General features: G+C 43.4%; 1 protein-coding gene across 3 annotated transcripts in view; it reads left to right on the top strand.

Annotated features, from left to right (window-relative positions):
* The window catches only part of kndc1 (kinase non-catalytic C-lobe domain containing 1), a 197,380-nt gene that overhangs the window by 167,147 nt on the left and 6,343 nt on the right, over window positions 1-23,890 (top strand). For all 3 annotated transcript variants that reach the window (XM_078413701.1, XM_078413703.1, XM_078413702.1), the window contains 7 exons: window positions 3,119-3,266; window positions 4,259-4,441; window positions 6,319-6,534; window positions 11,948-12,030; window positions 14,877-15,027; window positions 16,917-17,039; window positions 20,954-21,013. In XM_078413701.1, the coding sequence (XP_078269827.1) occupies window positions 3,119-3,266; window positions 4,259-4,441; window positions 6,319-6,534; window positions 11,948-12,030; window positions 14,877-15,027; window positions 16,917-17,039; window positions 20,954-21,013 (964 nt within the window). The remainder of the gene's footprint in view (window positions 1-3,118; window positions 3,267-4,258; window positions 4,442-6,318; window positions 6,535-11,947; window positions 12,031-14,876; window positions 15,028-16,916; window positions 17,040-20,953; window positions 21,014-23,890) is intronic.

Genomic DNA, 23,890 nt, shown 5'->3' on the forward strand with positions numbered 1-23,890 from the left:
CCGGAGGTCGGTCGACAACGCACCGCTGAGAACAAAGAGGGACCCAGCCTACGGGGATGCCGAGATCAAAGTGGGACCAGGCACATGGGGCGGGGGGTGGGCCGCGAGGGAATAAACAGGGGCGAGGCATGGGGGGGCGAGAACAAGGAGGGACCATTGGGGTACATAATGAATACTTTGTAAGTGCACTATACATGGCGACTCTTTGCATGGGGGGATCTTATAGAAACATATAAAATTCTTAAGGGGTTGGACAGGCTAGATGCGGGAAGATTGTTCCCGATGTTGGTGAAGTCCAGAACCAGGGGTCACAGCTTAAGGATAAGGGGGAAGTCTTTTAGGACCGAGATGAGAAAACATTTCTTCACACAGAGAGTGGTGAGTCTGTGGAATTCTCTGCCACAGAGGGTAGTTGAGGCCAGTTCATTGGCTATATTTAAGAGGGAGTTAGATGTGGCCCTTGTGGCTAAAGGGATCAGGGGGTATGGAGAGAAGGCAGGTACAGGTTACTGAGCTGGATGATCAGCCATGATCATATTGAATGGCGGTGCGTACAGGCTCGAAGGGCCGAATGGCCTACTCCTGCACCTATTGTCTATGTTTCTATGTTTCTATACCTTGCAAAACAAAGGATTTCACTGTGACATGTAACATGTGATAATAAAATATCAATAAAAAATTAATTGGCTTCTGTAAATTGTCCCTAGTATGGAGGATGCGGAAATGGGATAGCGTAGAGTTAGTGTATGGGCGATCGATGGTCAGCATGAACTCGGTGGCCTAAAAGGCCTGTTTCTGTGTCTCGAAACGAAACATCTTTGCAACTTGGGAGGCAACTGAAGCAGCTGAAGGAAGCCCTATGAATTTGCAAGGGGAACGTACAAACTCCACACAGACAACACCAGAGGCCAGAATTGAACCTGGATTATTGGAACCAGAAAGCATTACTAGCTGTGTAATCTTGAGAAGAGGGGTAAAGGAGGACATGTAAGAAGGAAGCTAGGAGGGCAAAAATAGGGGGCTCAAAATCACCTTAGCAAGGAGGATCCTAAACCTCCTGTGTGCATATTAGAAGCAAGAAACCAACTAAGGAAGGTATAGGTCTCCCTCCGAGATCAGGGAAGTAACATATTCATGGACCCAGCTGGCTTAAGCTGGTGGCCCTTGGATTATTTATCAGGAAGATAAAGTCAAAGGGTCATGCAGCACAGAAACAGGCTCTTTTGCCCATGCCCCATCTAAGCTCGTCCCATTAATCCACGTTTGGCCCCTTTCCCTTTCTTATTCCTGTATCTGTCCAAATGTCTTTTAGTTGGTGGGAGAAGATTCTACGGTCCAGGATTTCCGTTCACTTGGAAAGACCATAAGATGTAGGAACAGAATTAGGCCGTGGATGATCTATTTTTCTCTCTCGGCCCCATTCTACCGCCTTCTCCCCGTAACTTTGACACCTCTGCCCTAGAAGAGACCCCAATGGTCCAAATATCTGCATCCCTGCCCCTAGTGCCAACTCCTCAGCCTTAACATTCATCTGTCATATCTTCCCATTCCTGCCCTCGCTAGGATGTGAAGCAGGACATCACTACCCTGGAGGTCCTGCTTTTTAGCCGTTTGCCTAACTCCCTATATTCATTTTGCCGGTCCTCATCCCTTATCCCATCTATGCCATTTGTACCAACATGTACAATGTCTTCTGGCTGCTCCCCCTCCCCCTTGAGAACATCATGCAGCCGCTCCCTGCCACCTTGGACCCTGGCACCAGGGATGCAACACACCATCCTGGAGTCTCGATTGCTGCCACAGAATCTTTTGTCTGCCCCCTAACTAGCGAATCTCCTACCACTGTGGCTCAGCATGATATTACATTTCTCGTCTGTGCCTCAGAGCCAGGCTCGATGCCACAGACCTGCTTGCTTCTGCTGCTCACCCATTGACGGGTCAGCCCCCCAACAGTATACCTGTTTTCAAGGGGAATGGTCACAGGGGTCACCTGTACTCTCTGTCTACATAGTAACATAGAAACATAGAAAATAGGTGCAGGAGTAGGCCATTCAGCCCTTCGAGCCTGCACCGCCATTCAATATGATCATGGCTGATCATCCAATTCAGTATCCTGTACCTGCCTTCTCTCCATACCCCCTGATCCATTTAGCCACAAGGGCCACATCTAACTCCCTCTTAAATATCGCCAATTAACTGGCCTCAACTACCCTCTGTGGCAGAGAATTCCACAGATTCACCACTCTGTGTGAAAAAAAAACGTTCTCATCTCGGTTCTAAAAGACTTCCCCCTTATCCTTAAACTGTGACCCCTTGTTCTGGACTTCCCCAACATCGGGAACAATCTTCCTGCATCTAGCCTGTCCAACCCCTTAAGAATTTTGTAAGTTTCTATAAGATCCCCCCTCAATCTTCTAAATTCCAGCGAGTACAAGCCGAGTCTATCCAATCTTTCTTCATATGAAAGTCCTGCCATCCCAGGAATCAATCTGGTGAACCTTCTCTGTACTCCCTCTATGGCAAGAATGTCTTTCCTCAGATTAGGAGACCAAAACTGTACACAATGACCACCCACCCTACTCCTAATGACCACCCACCCTCTCTCTTTCTGGACTTTAGGCATGACAACCTCGCTCTAAGAAGCTCTCATTCATCTGGATGACCTTTTTTTAACTATATTACTGGTTCAGGGAATGACATTTACCAAATTATATCACTAGTTATAGCAAAGTGCTCAGTCCTCTTTGTTAAGCGTTAGTAGCTCTTGAGTTCTCACGGCAATTTATAATGTCACGAGAAGCTACTTAAAGTGTGGATAGATGCCGGAGTAACTCAGCGGGACAGGCAGCATCTCTGGAGAGAAGGAATGGGTGACATTCGGGTCGAGACCTTCTTCATACCATAGTCTCGACCCGAAACATCACCCATTCCTTCTCTCCAGAGATGCTGCCTGCCCCGCTGAGTTACTCCAGCATTTTGTGTCAGTCTTCAGTTTAAATCAGCATCTGCAGTTCCTTCCTACACTCAAAGTGTGGAACATGCATCCGATACTTTATTACTATTTTTAAACCATCATTTTTGTTTATGGTAAACTAATTTTTTTCTAATGTGATTCCAGCCTGAAACCAAAGAGGTCCCCTGATTGCATGAAGGTATACAATCGAAGTTTAGATCTACTGCAAGCTTGGATTGAAGAGTGCTACAATATGGACTTTGTACAGGATGCTGTTATTCTACACAAGTTAGAAACTTTTGTTTCCGCAAAGGTATTCTGAACCTACATGGACATAAAAATGCTCGTTGATTAAAGTTTTCATTAATAAATATCCACAAATGCAAGGCCATTGCAGAGGAGAAAGATTTAACATGCAATGAATACTAATACTGAAGTGTCTGTAGAAATTACTGCTCGATTTAATCTATCAAAAGGTTTAATTCTCACAGTGTGATATAATTTGCATTTGCCTTCTGGCTATTGTTTTCAGTCGAGTTGCCGTTCAGACAATGTGGCTTCATTTCTCTGCGGTATCACATTGGTGCACTGGGATAATCAGGCTTGTTCCTGGAAGCAAAGTGGATACTCAAACGGAAAACGCATTTTTCTGGTGGAACCAATTCCAGATGAAAACTGGGAAAACACCAGGAATCCCACGAAAGATGCGTTTCACTGTATCTCGCTCGGTACAGGTGACAATAAACCAAACCAAACTAAACTGATGCGTGATCCTGTCTCGTTTGTGCAGATCACCCGTTTGGTGCCCAGATGCACATTTTCCCAATTCTTTCTAGTGGGTGTGGTAGAGAATTTCTGCGATTAGCTGATGATTCTGTGCCCAGTGACTTTCACTGCATCAAACAAGGGTGAAATCCAATTTCCAGACAAACATTAATAACACCACACATTTTTGTTTGAACATAGCCTCGTGCATGCATAATGTACTTGATAAGACATGAACAGCAAAACGGCAGAGCAAATCATAGGTATTTATTCACAAAATGCTGGAGGAACTCAGCAGGTCAGGCAGCATCTCGGGAGAGAAGGAATGGGTGGCGTTTCGGGTCGAGACCCTTCTTCAGACTGAGGAAATCATATTACAGGTTGTACATTTAGTAATAACGAGTGGATGACGTGGACACAGATTGAGTGTGAGTCCAACTTAAGATGTATGAAATTATGTATAATCATACAACAGAAACATTAAAAATAAAGTAATATTTCTGTATATTACCTTTACTAATATGTCCATTCTTCTGCTAGGTTATTCCAATTGATATCCGGGGCCAATATTTAATTAATTTACTAAAAAACCTCTCCCGTGGTAAAATGGCCTTTAAACTATCTTACTCCAGCCTCAATTTTGAGGACATGAAGATTGAAGAAGATAATGATTCAGTTCACTCAGTTTCCATAAAATGTTCCGATGAAGATATTTCCAGAAAGGTTTGTTGCTTTCCTCTCCAACTAATGTAGTTGCAGCTTTCTCTGCAATGATTCCATTGTGGTGGTCCCTGGGGATTAGACCACTCCCTGGGTCAAACACCTCCACACTGGATGGACTGGTCTGGGACGGCCTCAGGCTGCAGGGTTTCCCTGGAGGGGTTCAGGCATTCCTTTGTCTGCCTCGTGGTGTGCGGATGTTTGAATGGTTATTAAACGACCTTCTCGGTACTTGCCAGGCGTCTAGCCTCATTTCAGGTCCAGACATCCACACTGCTACACCATCTCCAATTCCAGCAGTTTGGGGAAAACAGCCGATACATTCAAGGTTGCTCCCACCCCGGTTATTCTCTCTCCTCTCCTCTCCTCTCCTCTCCTCTCCTCTCCTCTCCTCTCCTCTCCTCTCCTCTCCTCTCCTCTCCTCTCCTCTCCTCTCCTCTCCTCTCCTCTCCTCTCCTCTCCTCTCCTCTCCTCTCCTCTCCTCTCCTCTCCTCTCCTCTCCTCTCCTCTCCTCTCCTCTCCTCTCCTCTCCTCTCCTCTCCTCTCCTCTCCTCTCCTCTCCTCTCCTCTCCTCTCCTCTCCTCTCCTCTCCTCTCCTCTTCTCTCCTCTCCTCTCCTCTCCTCTCCTCTCCTCTCCTCTCCCCTCTCCTCCCCTCCCCTCCCCTCCCCTCCCCTCTCCCCCCCCCTCCCCTCCCCTCCCCTCCCCTCCCCTCCCCTCCCCTCTCCTCTCCCTTTGGGCAGTAAATGCAAAGGTTTGAAAGCACACAACTTCTTTCCTGGTGTCATCAGACCCCCGAACAGACCTCTCACACTGTGAGATGAATTCTTGATCTTCAAACCTATGTCGACATGACTCTTGCCCTTTTTTATCTGCACTGTCCCTGCATCAATAACATTCTCTAGTACATTCTTCTTTTTTCTTGTGTAATACCTTGATATTTGTATGTACTTACAATATATGAAATATTATTATTATTATTATCATTGTCATGTGTATCGACAGCAAACATCTTTTTTTTCTTGCGTTCCATCCTGGATCTGCCTGGATGGAACGCAAGATAAAGATGTTTGCTGTCGATACACATGACAATAATACAAATAATATTGTGCATAATAATATTGTGCATAACAATATTGCTTCAAAACTGGCCAGTAACTGTAAAGGCGTGTTTATCCCTCAGTTCGCAGGAAGGTAGTTGAAAGTTTTTATGTGCATCCCATGTTGTAAACCTCTGAACAGGCCTTAATAACCCAGGTGTTTTCTTCACAATGGTGATTGACGCAAAGGAAATCTGCCAATTTCATAGTTGAGGTCGGGAGCAGAAGGGACATGTCAGAGAAGTGGTAGGAGAGCGAATAGTTTGACTGGGACTGTTGGGGATCAGAATGGAAAGTTGGAGTCAATCAGTCCACAGAGAATTTGGAGAGAGAAATCGGAGGGAGCAGGATAATTGAATGTTGGAGCGGTGGGGACTAGAATCAGTAGTTAAGGGGTTGAATGGAGGGGAGTCCTTGTATGCATCTGGAATTATGTGATGCATAATGAAGGAGAATTATGGCTCTTTGCCCATAATTTATTGCAGTAATTCCCCAATATTATTTTTCACATTGACAGTCACTATCAAAATAAATATTAATAAAACTAACATGATTTATTTCAAATGGTTTGCTCACCAAATACTTAAGCAATTAGCAGACAACGTGATTGATACATGCTTGCAATTCATATTGTTAGCAGAAAGATAATCAACAGATAATTTGACATACTCAGTTTATCTTCACCTTTTCATTTTTAATATGTGGAACTTTCAAATTAGACTCTTTCTATTTAAACATACTGATGAATACTTTCTGCTAATCTTTTTCTGTTGTTATTACAGAGTTTTAAGTGGAAGATCACGAAAAGCATGGAGTCATCGAGCCCTCATCATAAGGAAAGATGTAACAATACAGCAGCTGCCCCTACAAGGCCCTGCTATAATAACTTTACAACAGAACAGTTGGGAGTTTACCAGAAACCTTGTCAGAAAGACCACTTCAATTTGGCTGATTACAGCACACAGCATATAGCCCAGCAACTGACCTTATTGCAGCAGGTATCATTAAAATTCTCATCATAAATGTTTTTAGACAATGTAACAAACCAAAAGGTACTCCTTTTGGTGTTCTTACCAAGTTCCTCTCTCTTCTGCTCTCCTCTCCCAAACAAATTGACTTGTAATGAGTTCACTAGCTTTTCATATCAGTGATCATTATTCCTCTGTAAACATTAACATTGTATGTTGCCCTGTTCATTACAGCTGAGCCTGTTTCTACTTTCAATAAGCATCCTGTTTTCAATGGGAATTTTTCTCTAATCTGGGGTTGTTCAGATCAGTTGATATCGCTACTGTTTCTCCTGAGGGCAACCTTTCTAGGGATTTAGGAGCTGATAGATGCAACACAAAGGCAAGATTGATGTACTTTACATTCAAGATTCAAGATTCAATTTATTGTCACATGTACCATAAGGTACTGTGACATTTGAGTTACCACACAGCGATACTAAGGAAAAAGCAACAAGACACACAGCCACATAAAATAAAATTTAACATAGACATCCACCACAGTGGATTCCACATTCCTCACTGTGATGGAAGGCAAAAAAAGTTCATTATGTTAGTTACAGTTCACTGTTAGTAAATTGTTGATTAATTCTGGAAATTAACCTCTACTCAATAACCTACAGCAAGGAGGCAAGGAAATCTTAGTGAAAGCTCAATGGGGGAAAACAGGTCCAAACAGTCATTTTCTCCTTTTATTCATGCTGCACCAACTCATAAATGATGACTCAGATTAAACATACACTGTGTCCCCAAATATCTCTTACTCTGCAAGAAATATATCTCAGCTCAGTACTAAATTCATGCATAATTAATTATAATAATTTACATCAAATAATTATGATTTTTGTTTTTGTTTTTGATTTTGAAATATTTTTAAATTTCTCAGATCTGTTAAGATAAATCATAAATAACCCTGCACACTGGCAAAGTTGGCCATTTTACATCTCTCCTAATTATTAGCTTCAGTGTCTCCTTCACAAGTTCACAAGTTATAGGGGTAGAATTAGGCCATTCGGCCCATCGGCTCTACTCCACCATTCAATCATGGCTGATCTCTGCCTCCACATCCCATTTCCTGCCTTCTCCCCATAGCCCTTGACACTTTAAAAATATCCACTGACTTGGCCTCCACAGCCCTCTGTGGCAATGAGTTCCACAGATTAACTACCCTCTGACTAAAGAAGTTCCTCCTCACCTCCTTTCTAAAAGAGCGCCCTTTAATTCTGACGCTATGACCTCTGGTCCTAGACTCTCCCACCAGTGGAAACATCCTCTCCATATCCACTCTATCTTTGCCTTTCATTATTCTGTAAGTTCCTTGCACATTCCTTTTATACAATACAATACAATACAATACAATATATTTTTATTGTCATTGTACAGGGGTACAACGAGATTGGGAATGCGCCTTCCAAACGATGCAATAAATTAATTAACTAATCAGTATAAGTTTAGACAACAGTTTTAAAACAGAATAAAGTGCAAGTAGATCTGTGCCGGTTCGCTGTGCGATGTGACCATCCAGCTCAGCAGGACCAGTTCATAGCAGCTATGGCCCTGGGAATGAAGCTGTTCCTGAGTCTGGAGGTAAGGGCGTAGAAGGCCTTGTATCGTCTGCCCGATGGTAGATGTTCGAACAGACTGTTGCAGGGGTGTGAGGAGTCTTTGTGAATGCTGGTGCCTTTTCTAAGGCATCGTGTGTTGTAGTTGCCCTCCAAGGCTGGTAGCTGTGTTCCGATAGTCTTCTGAGCTCTATGGACTACCCGCTGAAGAGCTCTCCTCTCTGCCTCCGTGCTTTCTTTTCTAAAGTATCCGAAAGTCAAATATTCACGGTATAAGTGGCAGGTAATGGCCATCTCCAGGAAGAAGTAATCTAACCACTAACCTTGACAATGAATTTTTGCATTATCATTACCACATCCCCTGCAATCAATATCCTGAGTGTCACCACTGATCAGGATCACAACAGGATCAGCCACGTAAATACAGTAGATACAAGGACACGTCAGAAACAGGGTATTTGTGGTAAATGAACAAGCTCCCAACACTCAGAGCCTTACACTAGAGGCAAGGCACAGTTCAGGAGGGTGATGAAATCTTCTCCACTTTTTTTGAAATGTGACAAGTAAAATGGATGAAGGAGAGCCAGTGGATGTAGTGTATCTGGACTTTCAGAAGGCCTCTGATAAGGTCCCACGCAGGGGATTAGTGGGCAAAATTAAAGCACATGGTATTGGGGGTAGGGTATTGACATGGATAGAGAACTGGTTGGCAGACTGGAAGCAAAGAGTAGGAGTAAACGGATCCTTTTCAGAATGGCAGGCATTGGCGAGTGGAGTGCCGCAAGGCTCGGTGTTGGGGCCGCAACTGTTTACGTTATACATTAATGATTTGGATGAAGGAATTAGAAGCAACACTAGCAAGTTTGTAGATGACACAAAGCTGGGTGGCAGTGTAAACTGTGAAGAGGATGTTAGGAGGTTGCAGGGTGACCTGGACTGGTTGAGAGAGTGCGCAGATGCGTGGCAGATGCAGTATAATGTAGATAAATGTGAGGTTATCCACTTTGGCGGCAAAAACAAGGAGGCAGATTATTATCTCAATGGTGTCAGATTAGGAAAAAGGGAACTGCAACAAGGCCTGGATGTCCTTGTACACCAGTCACTGAAAGTAAGCGTGCAGGTACAGCAGGCAGTGAAGAAAGCTAATGGCATGTTGGCCTTCAAAACGAGAGGATTTGGGTATAGGAGTAAAGAAGTCCTTCTGGAGTTGTGTAGGGCCCTGGTGAGACCACACCTGGAGTATTGTGTTCAGCTTTGGTCTCCTAATTTGAGGAAGGACATCCTTGCTATTGAGGCAGTGCAGCGTAGGTTCATGAGGTTAATCCCCGGGATGGTGGGACTGTCATATGAGGAAAGATTGGAAAGACTGGGCTTGAATTCACTGGAATTTAGAAGGATGAGAGGGGATCTTATAGAAACGTATAAAATTATAAAAGGACTGGACAAGTTAGATGCAGGAAAAATGTTCCTGATGTTGGGGGAGTCCAGAACCAGGGGCCACAGTCTTAGAATAAAGGGGAGGCCATTTAAAACTGAGGTAAGAGGGAACTTTTTCACTCAGAAAGTAGTGAATTTGTGGAATTCTCTGCCACAGAATGCAGTAGAGGCCAATTCACTGGATGAATTTAAAAGAGAGTTAGCTCTATGTAACTCTAGCGGAATCAAGGGATATGGGGAGAAGGCATGCATAGGTTACTGATTGTGGATGATCAGCCATGATCACAATGAATGGCGGTGCTGACTCGAAGGGCCAAATGGCCTCCACCTGCACCTATTTTCTATGTTTCTACCTGGATACCATGAGTTGCCACTTTACTCAGGAAGCTGAACACCATCCAGGGCAAAACAGCCAGTTTGATTTGTCACCCCTCCACCACTTTAGTGCAGCTTATGCTGTCTGCAACATGTCCTGCAATTGCTCATCTTGGCCTCTCCTACAGCATCTGACAAACCTGCAAACCCTGCTCCTGGAAGGCCAAGGACACCAGGCGCATGGAAACACTGCCATCTGCAGGTTCCTCACTGAATCGAACCCATCCTGACTTCTACACCACTATGTGTGTCCAGTGAAGTATATCACAGCGTCTATATTCTCAATGGCTCTTATCCCAGGAACGTTTGTGTGAATACCTTCACTGTAAAAATGTCAACAGTTCAAGAAAGTGGCTCATTACTGCCTTCTCAAGGACAATTAGAGATATAGAATGAATGCAGTCTGGCCTCCCCAGCCATGCCCACTTTCCCTAGATGTTCCAATAATAACTTCCATGGGATTTATTTCCAATGTAAAAAGACATGAAATAAATAGAAGTAATTGTTAGTGAATTCAACCATGGTATAAGACTTGCAGCGAGTGAATTATTAAAGAATCTACTTTAGTAGGTATAATTTCGTAATAATAATCAGAATAACAAGTCTCAGCGGTGCTGTTATTTGAGTCCAACCGCCTCTTCCTTGATTGTGCTCATTATGCGCTTATGAAATGCTATTTCTGCAAGCATCTCCTGATTACTTGTACCTCATTAGTTGCAACCTTTTTCTAATCTTATCCAGTCTTAACCATTTGAGATGGTTTGTACTGCAACAAGGGATTTTTCTTATTCCCATAGGAAATCTGAAAAACATCTTAATTTTATGATTGTTTTTATTTTAACTGCCTTTTAGAATCAATCGTGAAGTAATTATGTAATTATTATTATTATGTTTAAGTGAGATGGTTCAACAGAGGATTTAATAAGAATTCTTTATTAGCAAATTTAAATTTCCCAGGTCAACTCTTTCCCCACAACACCACTCTCCTGTATCTCCCCCCCCCCCCCCGCCCCCCCCCCACCCACCCACCTACCCACCCACCACTCCCCCTCTAAACTTTTTAATTGATACAGTTTGCAGTTAGGAGAGAGGATCAGAAATGGGGTTGAATAGTTTAGTCTAGAAAGGTCAAGGGTGTGTTTTTAATTGAAGAGTGGTGCTTCAACAGAAAACATTTTCAACGTTGGCCATTTCAGGAGGCAAGAAATCTCAAAAGGAAAATATTAAACACAGTAAATCTGAAATAAAAACATTTATCCAGGATTGAGGAACATCTTTCACCAGAAAGGAAGTTGGATGGATTGTAATTTGGTAGGGATATGGTCAATTGAGTACAAAATGAAGATGGGCAAGACCTTATAATATTTTTTAATGGTGGGTGTAAATGGCTCAAATTTCCTTATATTGGTAGCAAATTTGCTCAATTTGTCATGTTTTTTTCAATCCATTTTCTGTTTTTGTGGCTCCATTTATATCCAGTACCTGATTGATGGTAGAGTGTCAGTTCATTCCCTCCTGATCCCTGGTTAAAGATGGTGGTTTCCTCCTCCAATAACAATTCTCCCCATGAAGAAAAAACATTTTCTTATCCGACTACAATTTGTGCCTACCAAACAAATCCCCCCCCCCCCCCCCCACCGCAAACACCCTTTCACAACCAAACTCTGCATAACAAACAAGCTAAATACGTCTGCAGTCTGAAGAAGGGTCTCGACCCGAAACGTCACCCATTCCTTCTCTCCAGGGATGCTGCCTGTCCCGCTGAGTTACTCCAGCTTTTTGTGTCTATCTAAGCATGTGGACAAAGTATTGAACACGGCATTCGGAGAAAAGGAGTGTTTGGTGTATTTTTCTGCAGCCTTTATCGCAACATAAGTTGACTTGGGATAAAACCAAGACAGTTCCTGCCCTATAACATCCGTTCCTTTATGGTGCACTGAAGTTTTACGTGACATCTTTCTTGGCTGTAGCTGCTGTATGCGTATTTGAAATGTAATCATTTTGGTTAAAATATTTTCTTATAATTTCAGGAGCTGTTCCAAGATTGTCATCCAGTCCATTTTCTGAATTCAAGATCATTTGGCATAAATGACACACCCTCGACGGTTCTAAAGTGGGTTTAGATCAGTTCTAATGCTTATATCATGCTTAAATAATCAGATTATCTGCTGACAGTGAATTCATTGAAATGACGCAGACAAATCCAAATTGGGTATATTTATAGTGTGGAAATGATTGGATGAAAAATTCTTATTCACTTGGTCAAATAGTATTGGAAACTTCTCGTTTAATGATGAGTCAATGTATAGGACAGAGAATATATAAGACAATAACTGCAGATGCTGGTACAAATCGAAGGTATTTATTCACAAAATGCTGGAGTAACTCAGCAGGTCAGGCAGCATCTCAGGAGAGAAGGAATGGGTGACGTTTCAGGTCGAGACCCTTCTTCAGACTGATGTCAGGGGGGCGGGACAAAGGAAGGATATAAGAAAATAACTGCAGATGCTGGTACAAATCGAAGGTATTTATTCACAAAGTGCTGGAGTAATTCAGCAGGCCGGGCAGCATCTCGGGAGAGAAGGAATGGGTGACGTTTCGGGTCGAGACCCTTTCTTCAGAAAGGAAGGATATAGGTGGAGACAGGAAGATAAAGGGAGATCTGGGAAGGGGGAGGGGAACAGAGGGACAGAGGAACTATCAGGAAGGACAGAGGGGAAGAGAGGGACAGAGAATGATCATCTGATTGAATGGTGCCAGAACAACGACCTTTCCCTCAATGTCAGTAAGACCAAGGAGCTGACTGTTGACTTTAGAAGAGGGAGGCCAAGGATCCATGAACCTGTCGTCATCAACAAGTCGCTGGTGCTCACTTTAAAACAGTGCTTCCTAAACTATTTCAGTGTCTTTGAGTCTTTATCACAAAATCTCATTCACCCTCGACTAAATTTTCTTGTGTTTTTTGGTCATTTTCGTCTTATTCTCCCTTGTGAGAGAAAAAAAATGTAAATATCTGAATAAATTAGTTTCATTCACCCTTGGGTGAACCATTCACCAGTTCAAGAAGCACTGCTTTAAAAGACCCCGTCCAAATCTAAATCACTATTTTAAAGAACAGAATTTCATTCTAAATTTCTTCCACACTTTGAGCAGAAAGTCAGAAATCCATGAGAGAGCAAGAGTTGTTTTCGATTGTACTTTGGCAAGACTGCCTGGAATACACAGGTCCAGCCGAAGGTAATTGTGTATAACATGGAATTGCATCTAATATCTGATGGTTTTGCTCTCCAAATTTGAGGTAGGATATTCTTGCTATTGAAGGCGTGCAGCGTAGGTTTACTAGGTTAATTCCCAGAATGGCGGGACTGTCGTATGTTGAAAGACTGGAGCGACTAGGCTTGTGTACACTGGAATTCAGAAGGATGAGAGGGGATCTTATCGAAACATATAAGATTATTAAGGGGTTGGACACGTTAGAGGCAGGAAACATGTTCCCAATGTTGGGGGAGTCCAGAACCAGGGGCCATTTAGAACGGAGATGAGGAAAAACATTTTCAGTCAGAGAGTGTAAATCTGTGGAATTCTCTGCCTCAGAAGGCAGTGGAGGTCAATTCTCTGAATGCATTCAAGAGAGAGCTAGATAGAGCTCTTAAGGATAGCGGAGTCAGGGGGTATGGGGAGAAGGCAGGAACGGGGTACTGATTGAGAATGATCAGCCATGATCACATTGAATGGTGGTGCTGGTTCGAAGGGCCGAATGGCCTACTCCTGCACCTATTGTCTATTGTCTATAGTAGCAAAACTTGATCTTTGAACCTCCAGACAAATCCACAAAATAATTAATAAGATTAGAATGCTTTATTAACATTATATATCAGTAGCTTATTAATACATATTTTGACACTTGAAATTATCCTATCTCTCTGATCCAAGTGCATAATTTTCAATTAGGTTTATCCAATGCGAAATCAACTATTAATAGAATTGGTACATTAATAGAATTGTTACAACAGTGTATGACCCACTGAAAACTAAATATCATGGATTCATTACAAGTAGAAAATAATTTTCCAAAAGCCCATTATTTCAATCTGTGTGTTTCTTAACTGCAGCTAAAGCTGACTTCTACTCTGCATTTGAAAAGGTTCCATGTGCAAGCAATTAAATATGGAATAATTTCAATTTATGCTTAAATATGAAATGTTATTATTTAAAAGGGACATTTCTGAGCCTTAGAATGGCAAAGTATTATGCATACATACACCGAACAGCCAAAACATTATGACCTGATGAGCCAAAACATTATGACCACCTGCCAAATATGCTGTTGGTCCTCCGTGTGCAGCCCCATACGCAGCAGGGTGCAATGCAATGTGTATTATGACACATTCCTCCCATGACCACCATTACAATTTTCTGTGACTTGTACCACAGTAGACCTTCTGTCGGGTTGGACTAGACGGGATAGCCTTTGTTGCCCTCGCGCATCGATGAGCCTTGGGCGCCCAACAGATTGTCTGAAGAAGGGTCTCGACCCGAAAGGCCACCTATTCCTTTTCTCCAGAGATGCTGCCTGACCCGCTGAGTTCCTCCAGCTTTTTGTATCTATCTTTGTTACAAAACACAGCGCTGGACGAAAGAGATCAGGGAGCAGTGTGAAATGCCCCAGGTCTTACACGTCTCACTCGTTCCAATACACCAGCACTAGTGTTTAGCAATCCATCCAAACTCCATCCAGTATCAAATACCTTGCAAAAGTGAGAACCCCTCCTCATCGAATTCATCGGAAACCTTTTGATCTTTTCAGCGCCGCATTCTTCCCACTAACTGCCGTGTAAAGCATGACTCGTAAGTAAGGCACAACTCAGAGATCTAAAAGCCCTGATTGACTGTCAGTTTTAATTTATATGCTCAGACACTGCAGGTTTTGATCACTCTTCCCGACATTTCTATTCACAGATCTGTTACTTCAGAAGCTACATCCTCAGAAAGCAACAGTTTATTTGTTCCAAAATTCAAACAGCACCAATATCTCCGACAGCTGGTTAGATATGCAGACAACGTGAGCCACTGGGTCTCTGCTGAAATCGTCACGTGTAACACGTGTAAGGTGAGCATTGCAAATTTAATTAACATGTACATTTATGGTAATTCTACAACTCAACCCAGCTTTAATAATGCCTATTTCTTGAATTGTGATGGTCTTTGATATTCGTTTCCATTGTGGAATGATCAAAATGATATTCATCTATCAAAATTATTGGACATTATTGTGAACCAGCTCTTAGCAATTTCAGAATCTATTGGTATTTAGGCAGAAGTAAATCAGTCAAATACTAGGTGTTTATTAAAATGCAAAATCTGATTCATTTAAGCCATTTAGGCTTCATCGTCATTACCTCAGGTTCTCTTTCTCCTCCCCTACATATCTTTCTTTTTTGTGTGCTGTCAGCAATCGAGTGGCAGCAGAATTATCCGAGACTTATCCAAAACAAAGCTTTTCACTACATGTGACAATAGCAAACTTAAGCCTAAGACTTCCATCGTTGACCTTAATGTATTCTGTTTCACATTGTAATGAGAGCAATGTAATCCCATCATCCTGCTATTTTCACATGTTTTTAAATATTCGATGTTCGTAAAACATACTTAAAAATATCATGTCATTATAAATACTTGTAGAAAATGGGCTTTACTGACAAAATCAGTCTTCATTGTCATTCTTAACGAACGAGATGGTGGTTTGCTGTGCTCTTGAACTACTGATGTACACTGATGAGCCAAAACATTATGACCACTGACAGGCGAAGTGAATAACATTAATTATCTTGTTACAATGGCACCTGTCAAGGGGTGGGATATATTAGGCAGCAAGAGAACAGTCAGTTCTTGAAGTTGGTGTGCTGGATGCAGGAGAAATGGGCAGGAGTAAAGACCTGAGAGACTTTTGACAAGGGCCAAATTGTTCTGGCTAGACGACTGGGTCAGAGCATCTCTGAAACGGCAAGACTTGTGGGGTGCTCCCGGTCAGCAGTGGTGAGTACCTACCGACAGTGGTCCGAGGAGGGACAAACCACAAACCGGCGACAGGGTGTTGGGCGCCCAAGGCTCATCGATGCGCGAGGGCAACGAAGGCTATCCCGTCTGGTCCGAACCGACAGAAGGTCGACTGTGGCACAAGTCACAGAAAATGTTAATGGTGGTCACGGGAGGAATGTGTCACAATACACAGTGCATCGCACTCTGTTTTGGCTCATCAGATCATAATGTTTTGGCTCATCGGTGTATATGAGTGTACTCCTGCAGCATTTCTAAGCTTTTGACTCAACAACAGGAAAGAACAGTGTTTGTAAGGTCTCTGTAAGGCAGTGATACCTACCGCTGCGTCACCATGCCACACTTCTTGGCTTCCACTTCTGGCACATTGATGATAGGAGATTTATCATGGTAATGCCATTGCAAGTTAATGTGAGGTGGCTAGACTTTATCTCGCTGGAGATGGTGAGTGTACATGTCGTGAACGCGATTTGCAACTCTAAACCAGGACAGACAGCACCCGTAGTCAGGATCGAACCTGAGTCTCCGGCGCTGCATTCGCTGTAAGGCAGCAACTCTACCGCTGCGCCACCGTGCAGAAGCATCTCAATGTTTGGTCTGAACGTTTCAATTAGCACAGAAACAATTTATGTGTAGAAAGGAACTGCGGATGCTGGTTTACACCGAAGATAGACACAAAATGCTGGAGTAACTCAGCGGGACAGGCAGCATCTCTGAATAGAAGGAATGGGTGACGTTTCGAGTCGAGAAACTCTTCTTCAACCCGAAACATCACCCATTCCCTTCTCTCCAGACATGCTGCCTGTCCCTTTGAGTTACTCCAGCATTTTATGTCTATCTTAGAAACATTTTATATTGCTTGTCAATGCTTAGACTGACTGCTACTTTTTTTTTCCAAAAAGGGAAGGAAAACTAATATCTGTGATGCATCTGTTTTTACAGTCACAACGTGCACTCCTGTCTAAATTTCTGTCCATTGGAAAGTTTTGTTATGAATGGAGAAATTTTGCCACAGCCATGCAGATTCTTAGTAGCCTGGAAAACCTAATTGTCCGCCAATTGCCCGTAAGTAATTACCAGGGTGTGCAATGAACTTGATCACCTTAGACAATTAAAACTAGGATTGTCGAGCACTCAAAGCCAATTAAATAATGTGTTTGCGATGACCACGTCATTCCTGAGCGAAGCAAAGGGAAAATATCAACCAGGTTCTACTTCTAATTGCTCTGCAATGGTTTAGAGTTTTAGGTTTAGAGATACAGTACGGAAACAGGCCCTTCGGCCCACCGGGTCCGCACCGACCAGCGATCCTCGCACATTAACACCACCCTACACACACTAGGGACAATTTTACATATACACCAAGCCAATTAATCTACATACCTGTAAGTCTTTGGAGTGTGGGAGGAAACCGAAGATCTCGGAGAAAACCCACGCGGTCACGGGGAGAACGTACAAACTCCGTACAGACGGCACCTGTGGTCGGGATCGAACCCGGGTCTCTGGCGCTGTAAGCGCTGTAAGGCAGCAACTCTACCGCTGTGCCACCAGAAATGACTTCCTTATTGTCAGTGATGGAGGATGAGGCAAACGGAGTGACGTGGAATGGTCCGGGTTTGGGGGAAGCAAAAGATGGACTAGAGATAAGGATTATTAGTGCTCAAAAGTCAAGTCAAGTCAAGTCAAGTCAATTTTATTTGTATAGCACATTTAAAAACAACCCACGTTTACCAAAGTGCTGTACATCTGATTAGGTACTAAGGAAAAAATGAAACATACAGTAGCACGCAAACATAACAGCACATACAAAACATTTCACAGCGCCTCCTCAATGAGCCTCAAACGCTAGGGAGTAGAAATAGGTTTTGAGCTTGGACTTAAAGGGGGAGGAGGGGGCAGTTCTGATGGGGAGAGGGATGCTGTTCCACACTCTAGGAGCTGCAACCGCAAAAGCACAGTCACCCCTGAGCTTAAGCCTAGACCGTGGGATAGTGAGTAGCCCCAAGTCGGCCGACCTGAGGGACCTGGAGTTAGAGAGGTGGGTTAGAAGATTTTTGATGTAGGGGGGGGAATGTCCATTTAGGGCTTTATATGTGAATAGGAGGAGCTTGAAGTTGATTCTGTACCGTACAGGGAGCCAGTGGAGAGATGCCAGAATCGGGGTGATGTGGTCCCTTTTACGGGTACCCGTCAGGAGCCTCGCTGCGGCGTTTTGGACCAGTTGCAGGCGGGACAGGGAAGATTGGCTGATCCCAGTGTATAGGGAGTTGCAGTAGTCTAGGCGGGAGGAAATGAAAGCGTGAATGATTTTTTCAGTGTCGTCGAATTGGAGGAAAGGTTTGATTTTAGCTATGGTACGAAGTTGGAAGAAGCTGGCTTTTACCACAGCGTTGACTTGCTTGTCAAACTTTAATGCAGAGTCAAATATCACGCCAAGGTTTTTGACATGCGGTTTGACTAGGCAGGATAGGCTTCCAAGACTGCCTGTTATCGATTTGATGGAGTCAGGGGGGCCGAATAGGATGACCTCAGACTTGCTCTCATTTAATTGGAGGAAGTTCTGTGCCATCCAACATTTTATGTCCTCAAGGCAGTGTAAGAGGCTGTTTAAATTTGACTGGTTGTTGGGTTTCAGGGGGAGGTAAAGCTGTGTGTCATCGGCATAGCAGTGGTAAGAAATGCCGTGCCTTTGAATGATTTGGCCAAGGGGGAGCATGTATAGAGAGAAGTGAATGGGGCCTAGGATGGAGCCTTGTGGAACTCCGCAGGAGAGGCTAGCTGGAGAAGAGGAATAACTGCCTATGTTGATGGCGAAACTCCTATCTTTGAGGTACGAAGCGAACCAGCTCAGGGCAGTGCCATCAATGCCAACTGCGTACCGGAGACGGTCAATAAGGATGGTGTGGTCCACTGTATCGAACGCTGTGCTGAGATCGAGAAAAGCACTGATGGGAGTGGCTTTTAGATCCCCAAACAGCAAACAATCTTGGAATAAGTACAGTATTAATCAAAATATGACCTGAGATTGGAACAATGTTAAATCAAGAATATTGGGGAATATAATTCTCAAATGGTCTAAACTAATGAAACTAACAATGATAGTTTTGTGGGTGAATCTGTGGAATGCATTTGAGATCATTCTTGAGCAATTAATTATGGAATCAATGAGAGAATAGAATTAGTTGTGTTTAGCGACCTTTGGAAAAGATTATGTGAATGCCAAGACTTCAGGCTCAGCACCAAGCTACCCAACAGCAGTGACTCCTCCTCTCTTGTATGCTTCTGAGACATGCCACAAGCCACAGCACTCATCACTTACCATTGACACTATTTCCATGAAATCTTCAAAATCCACTAATGGGATAATCGAACAAATGTCTATTCCCAAATAACGTCACTGGAAGAGGGGCCTGAACCATTATCATTCAGCTCTGACATCACTCACATATGGGGAGAAGGCAGGAACGCGGTACTGATTGTGGATGATCAGCCATGATCACTTTGAATGGCGGTGCTGGCTCGAAGGGCCGAATGGCCTACTCCTGCACATATTGTCTCTGCCTGACAACAGACTCTCTGAAGAGAACTTTTTTGCTAGATTCATCACATGGCGAGATTACCAGGTAGGCAAAGGATAAGGTTAATAGATGTTCTCAAAGCCCCCATGAAAAGGTTGCAGAGACATTACATTTCAACACACTGGCTGTCTTCAATAGACAATAGACAATAGGTGCAGGAGGAGGCCATTCGGCCCTTTGAGCCAGCACCGCTATTCAATGTGATCATGGCTGATCATTCTCAATCAGTACCCCGTTCCTGCCTTCTCCCCATACCCCCTGACTCCGCTATCCTTAAGAGCTCTATCTAGCTCTCTCTTGAATGCATTCAGAGAATTGGCCTCCACTGCCTTCTGAGGCAGAGAATTCCACAGATTCACAACTCTCTGACTGAAAAAGTTTTTCCTCATCTCAGTTCTAAATGGCCTACCCCCTTATTCTTAAACTGTGGCCCCTTGTTCGGGACTCCCCCAACATTGGGAACATGTTTCCTGCCTCTAACGTGTCCAACCCCTTAATAATCTTATACATTTCGATAAGATCTCCTCTCATCCTTCTAAATTCATCCATCCATCTTCCCTACACACTTTCAGTTCTGAGGCAGTCTGGGAATGAAAAGTCAACCAATCTTTTGCTTCCACAGATGCTGCTTGACCCGTTGAGTTCTTCCAAAAAGTTTTTCTTTCGCTTGAAAGGTGAAAAATCCCCACTGATTTGTGGCATTCCCTGGCTCACAGTCATTCAGTGTGAAATAGGAGTGATCAAGATGCCATTTAGAACCTCGAGACTGTTCATCAAGAGACATAACCAGGGGCCACAGTTTAAGAATAAGGGGTAGGCCATTTAGAACAGAGATGAGGAAAAACTTTTTCACCCAGAGAGTTGTGAATCTGTGGAATCCTCTGCCTCTGAAGGCAGTGGGGGCCAATTCACTGGATGCTTTCAAGAAAGAGTCAGATAGGGCTCTTAAGGATAACGGAGTCAAGGGATATGGGGAGAAGGCAGGAACGGGGTACTGATTGTGGATGATCAGCCATGATCACAGTGAATGATGGTGCTGGCTCGAAGGGCTGAATGGCCTACTCCTGCACCTATGGTCTATTGTCTATTGTCTATTGTCTATAATCTGTGTGATGTGACAAAGTGAAAGAATCATTGATTGTAACAAAGAGAGCTGCAGTCGACTTGTTTCAATAATGTGGTGTTGAATTTACAAGGACTTCAACATCTCTAGTCCATTAACACTCTGTTCATTTTCCTTTGGCAGTTCTGTAATTATTTCGCGAGGTTAAGTGACATTTTGAGTGATTGGTGATTGCTAGAAAACTGTTTAAAAAAAAACAGATCCATCTCTCACTTTGCTGCTGCTTCTGTATAAAAGTAATTGCCCAATTTTAATATCTTCTTACTTTTTTATTTCAGTCATGGAAAAGTTTGTCCTCAAAGGCTCTGGAAATCATGGAGGAACTAACTGGTGTACAGGTATTGAAAACTATTCAAAAGTGACCAGAATGCCTTTGAACGGCATAATGTTCTGAAGAAGGGTCTCGACCCGAAACGTCACCCATTTCCTTCTCTCCAGAGATGCTGCCTGACCTGCTGAGAGTTACTCCAGCTTTTTGTGTCAATCTAATGTATTTTGGAATTACACTGGAATTTAGAAGGATGAGAGGAGATCTTTTCGAAACGTATAAGATTATTAAGGGGCTGGACATGTTAGAGGCAGGAAACATGTTCCCAATGTTGGGGGAGTCCAGAACAAGGGGCCACAGTTTAAGAATAAGGGGTGGGCCATTTAGAACTGAGATGAGGAAAAACTTTTTCAGTCAGAGAGTTGTGAATCTGTGGAATTCTCTGCCTCAGAAGGCAGTGGAGGCCAATTCTCTGAATGCATTCAAGAGAGAGCTAGATAGGGCTCTTAAGGATAGCGGAGTCAGGGGGTATGGGGAGAAGGCAGGAACGGGGTACTGATTGAGAATGATCAGCCATGATCACATTTAATGGCGGTGCTGGCTCGAAGGGCCGAATGGCCTCCTCCTGTACCTATTGTCTATTGTATTTCTTCCATCATCAAAACTAAACTGATTAGCTGCAGTTTGTTCGTGAAACATGTATATTGAAACAGTGAGTTGGTTTGGCAACACTAAAGTCTTCATCAGCCAATCTGGCAACCGTGTGTGTGGAGCAATCACAACCAAATTGAGGAGATGTCTCTATGAACAATATATTCTGGGACCTACTTTCTATTTAATGGTTCTTCTTAGGCCCCCCTCGGTCATGGCTGACCATGGGTGATGCATCCTAGTTGGCTGCTTGCTCCACACCTCGGCTAGAGCAGCGTCGCTTGTGGCTGAAGAGACCAATGTGGGAGTGACAGTCTCTGTCGCAAAGGTCACATTTGTGTGTGGTCTCTGGTCTGTTGAAGTTGCTGCGCTCCTTTCTGCGTGCCTGCTTGTCTGCCATTGCGCTCATCAGTTTCTCTTCCCCCGTTTTGAGATGTTGGTTCAGGGTACCTCTCCACCTCGTGCGGCCAGCTGCAAGGCTTTCCCAGGACTCCGCGTCGATGTCGAGCGCCTTCATATCTCTCTTGCGGACATCCTTGTAACGTAACTGGGGGCGGCCGATGGTTCTCCTCCCAGATGTCAGCTCTCCATAGAGGATGTCTTTTGGAATACGGCCATCCTCCATGCGGTGGACATGGCCCAGCCACCACAGCCTGCGCTCCCTGAGTAGAGTGTACATACTCGGAAGGCCAGCGCGAGACAGAATCTCGGTGTTGGACACTCTGTCTTGCCAGGATACACCCAGGATACGGCGGATGCTTCTAAGGTGGAAGGTGTTGAGTCTCATTTAATGCTCATTTAAGACTCATTTAATGGTTAATTAAATAGATTTGTAATGGTATGAAGTGAGGGTGCAAAGGGCTGATAAATCAAAATTGAAGGCCCCATTGAAGAGAGAGATGGTAAGCAGAACTAATACATGATAATTACTTATACTCATAATCATACTTTATTAGCCAAGTATGTCTTGCAACATACGAGGAATTTGATTTTGCCGTACAGTCGTACCAATAAAAAGCAACAAGACACGCAAAACACATTTTAGAATAGAATAGTTCCTTTATTGTCATTGTAACATGAGCCATGTACAACGAAATTGTAAAATGTCAGCCAGTCAGTGCACCATTCAAACATTTCTAAAAGCTAACGATACATACAAGGTAAAATATTTAAAAAAGATAAACAACTAAATAAATATCATGAAAATAGCACGCATAAACACCCAACCCTACATCCTTCTGTCGATTTCACAGTCTCTTATTATGTATCGCCCCTGCGTTCCTTGGCGGCTACATTTAGTGCCTTTATAGCAGTGGGGTAAAAACTATTTTTAAGTCTGTTTGTCCTTGTCCTTGTAGATCTGTACCGTCTGCCTGACGGTAACAGTTCAAACAGGGAGTGTCCGGGGTGGGAAATGTCCTTTATAATACTCTGGGATTTTTTGATGCAGCGGGAACTGTGTAAGTCCTCCAAGGTAAGTATGAACATGAACATCCACCACAGTGACTCTTCCACATTCCTCACTGTGATGGAAGGCGAAGAAAAAGTTCAATCTCTTCCCTTCTTTGTTCTCCCGCGGTCGGGGGCCTCGAACCTTCGTTGACGGGACGATCTTGGCTCCCGTAGCCAACGGTCGGCCTCTCTGCGTCGGGACGATCAAGCTCCCACATCGGGTGGAACCTCAGCTGCCACCCCCAACATAAAACAAACCAGAGAACATTAACACATACTTTTAAAACACACTAAAAATAACAAAAAAGACGAAAAGACAGACAGTCCGTGGGCGAGGCTGCCTTCGCTGACGGCGCCACCTGGTGGGTTTTTATCTACATTACCTGAAAACATACTACATGCCATTTAACGCCCTCTGGTAGGAAAACACTTCCCTGTGCATGGGCCAAGGATTGTTTCCAAGGAAGTGTTGCCTGTTTTCATGATGTCTCATCATCTCAAGAATACACTTTCACGAGATGCAACCTCAAATTGGAAGTCATACAGTGCTTGAAATCACCAACCACTATCCTCGATTAAGCATTTTGTGCCTAATAGGGTGTGGTTTGCAACTTGTCTTAAAACTTCCGGTACTGTTCAATGGTGGCATAAGAAAAACATATAAATATCTCTGTGCAAGTGTTTATATATAAAAATGCAATTTAAAAAAGGTAACGCATGTGGAGGACTTAAATATCTGAGAGGTCGATTATATACAGGTGGAGGATGAAAGTTTTATAAGTCCCATCACAGTCAAAAGCACATTTTAAATTACGTGCCCTCACACAAACAGAACAAATTTCAA

Source organism: Rhinoraja longicauda, chromosome 16, assembly GCF_053455715.1.
Source record: "Rhinoraja longicauda isolate Sanriku21f chromosome 16, sRhiLon1.1, whole genome shotgun sequence".
Taxonomy (NCBI): Eukaryota; Metazoa; Chordata; class Chondrichthyes; order Rajiformes; family Arhynchobatidae; genus Rhinoraja; species Rhinoraja longicauda.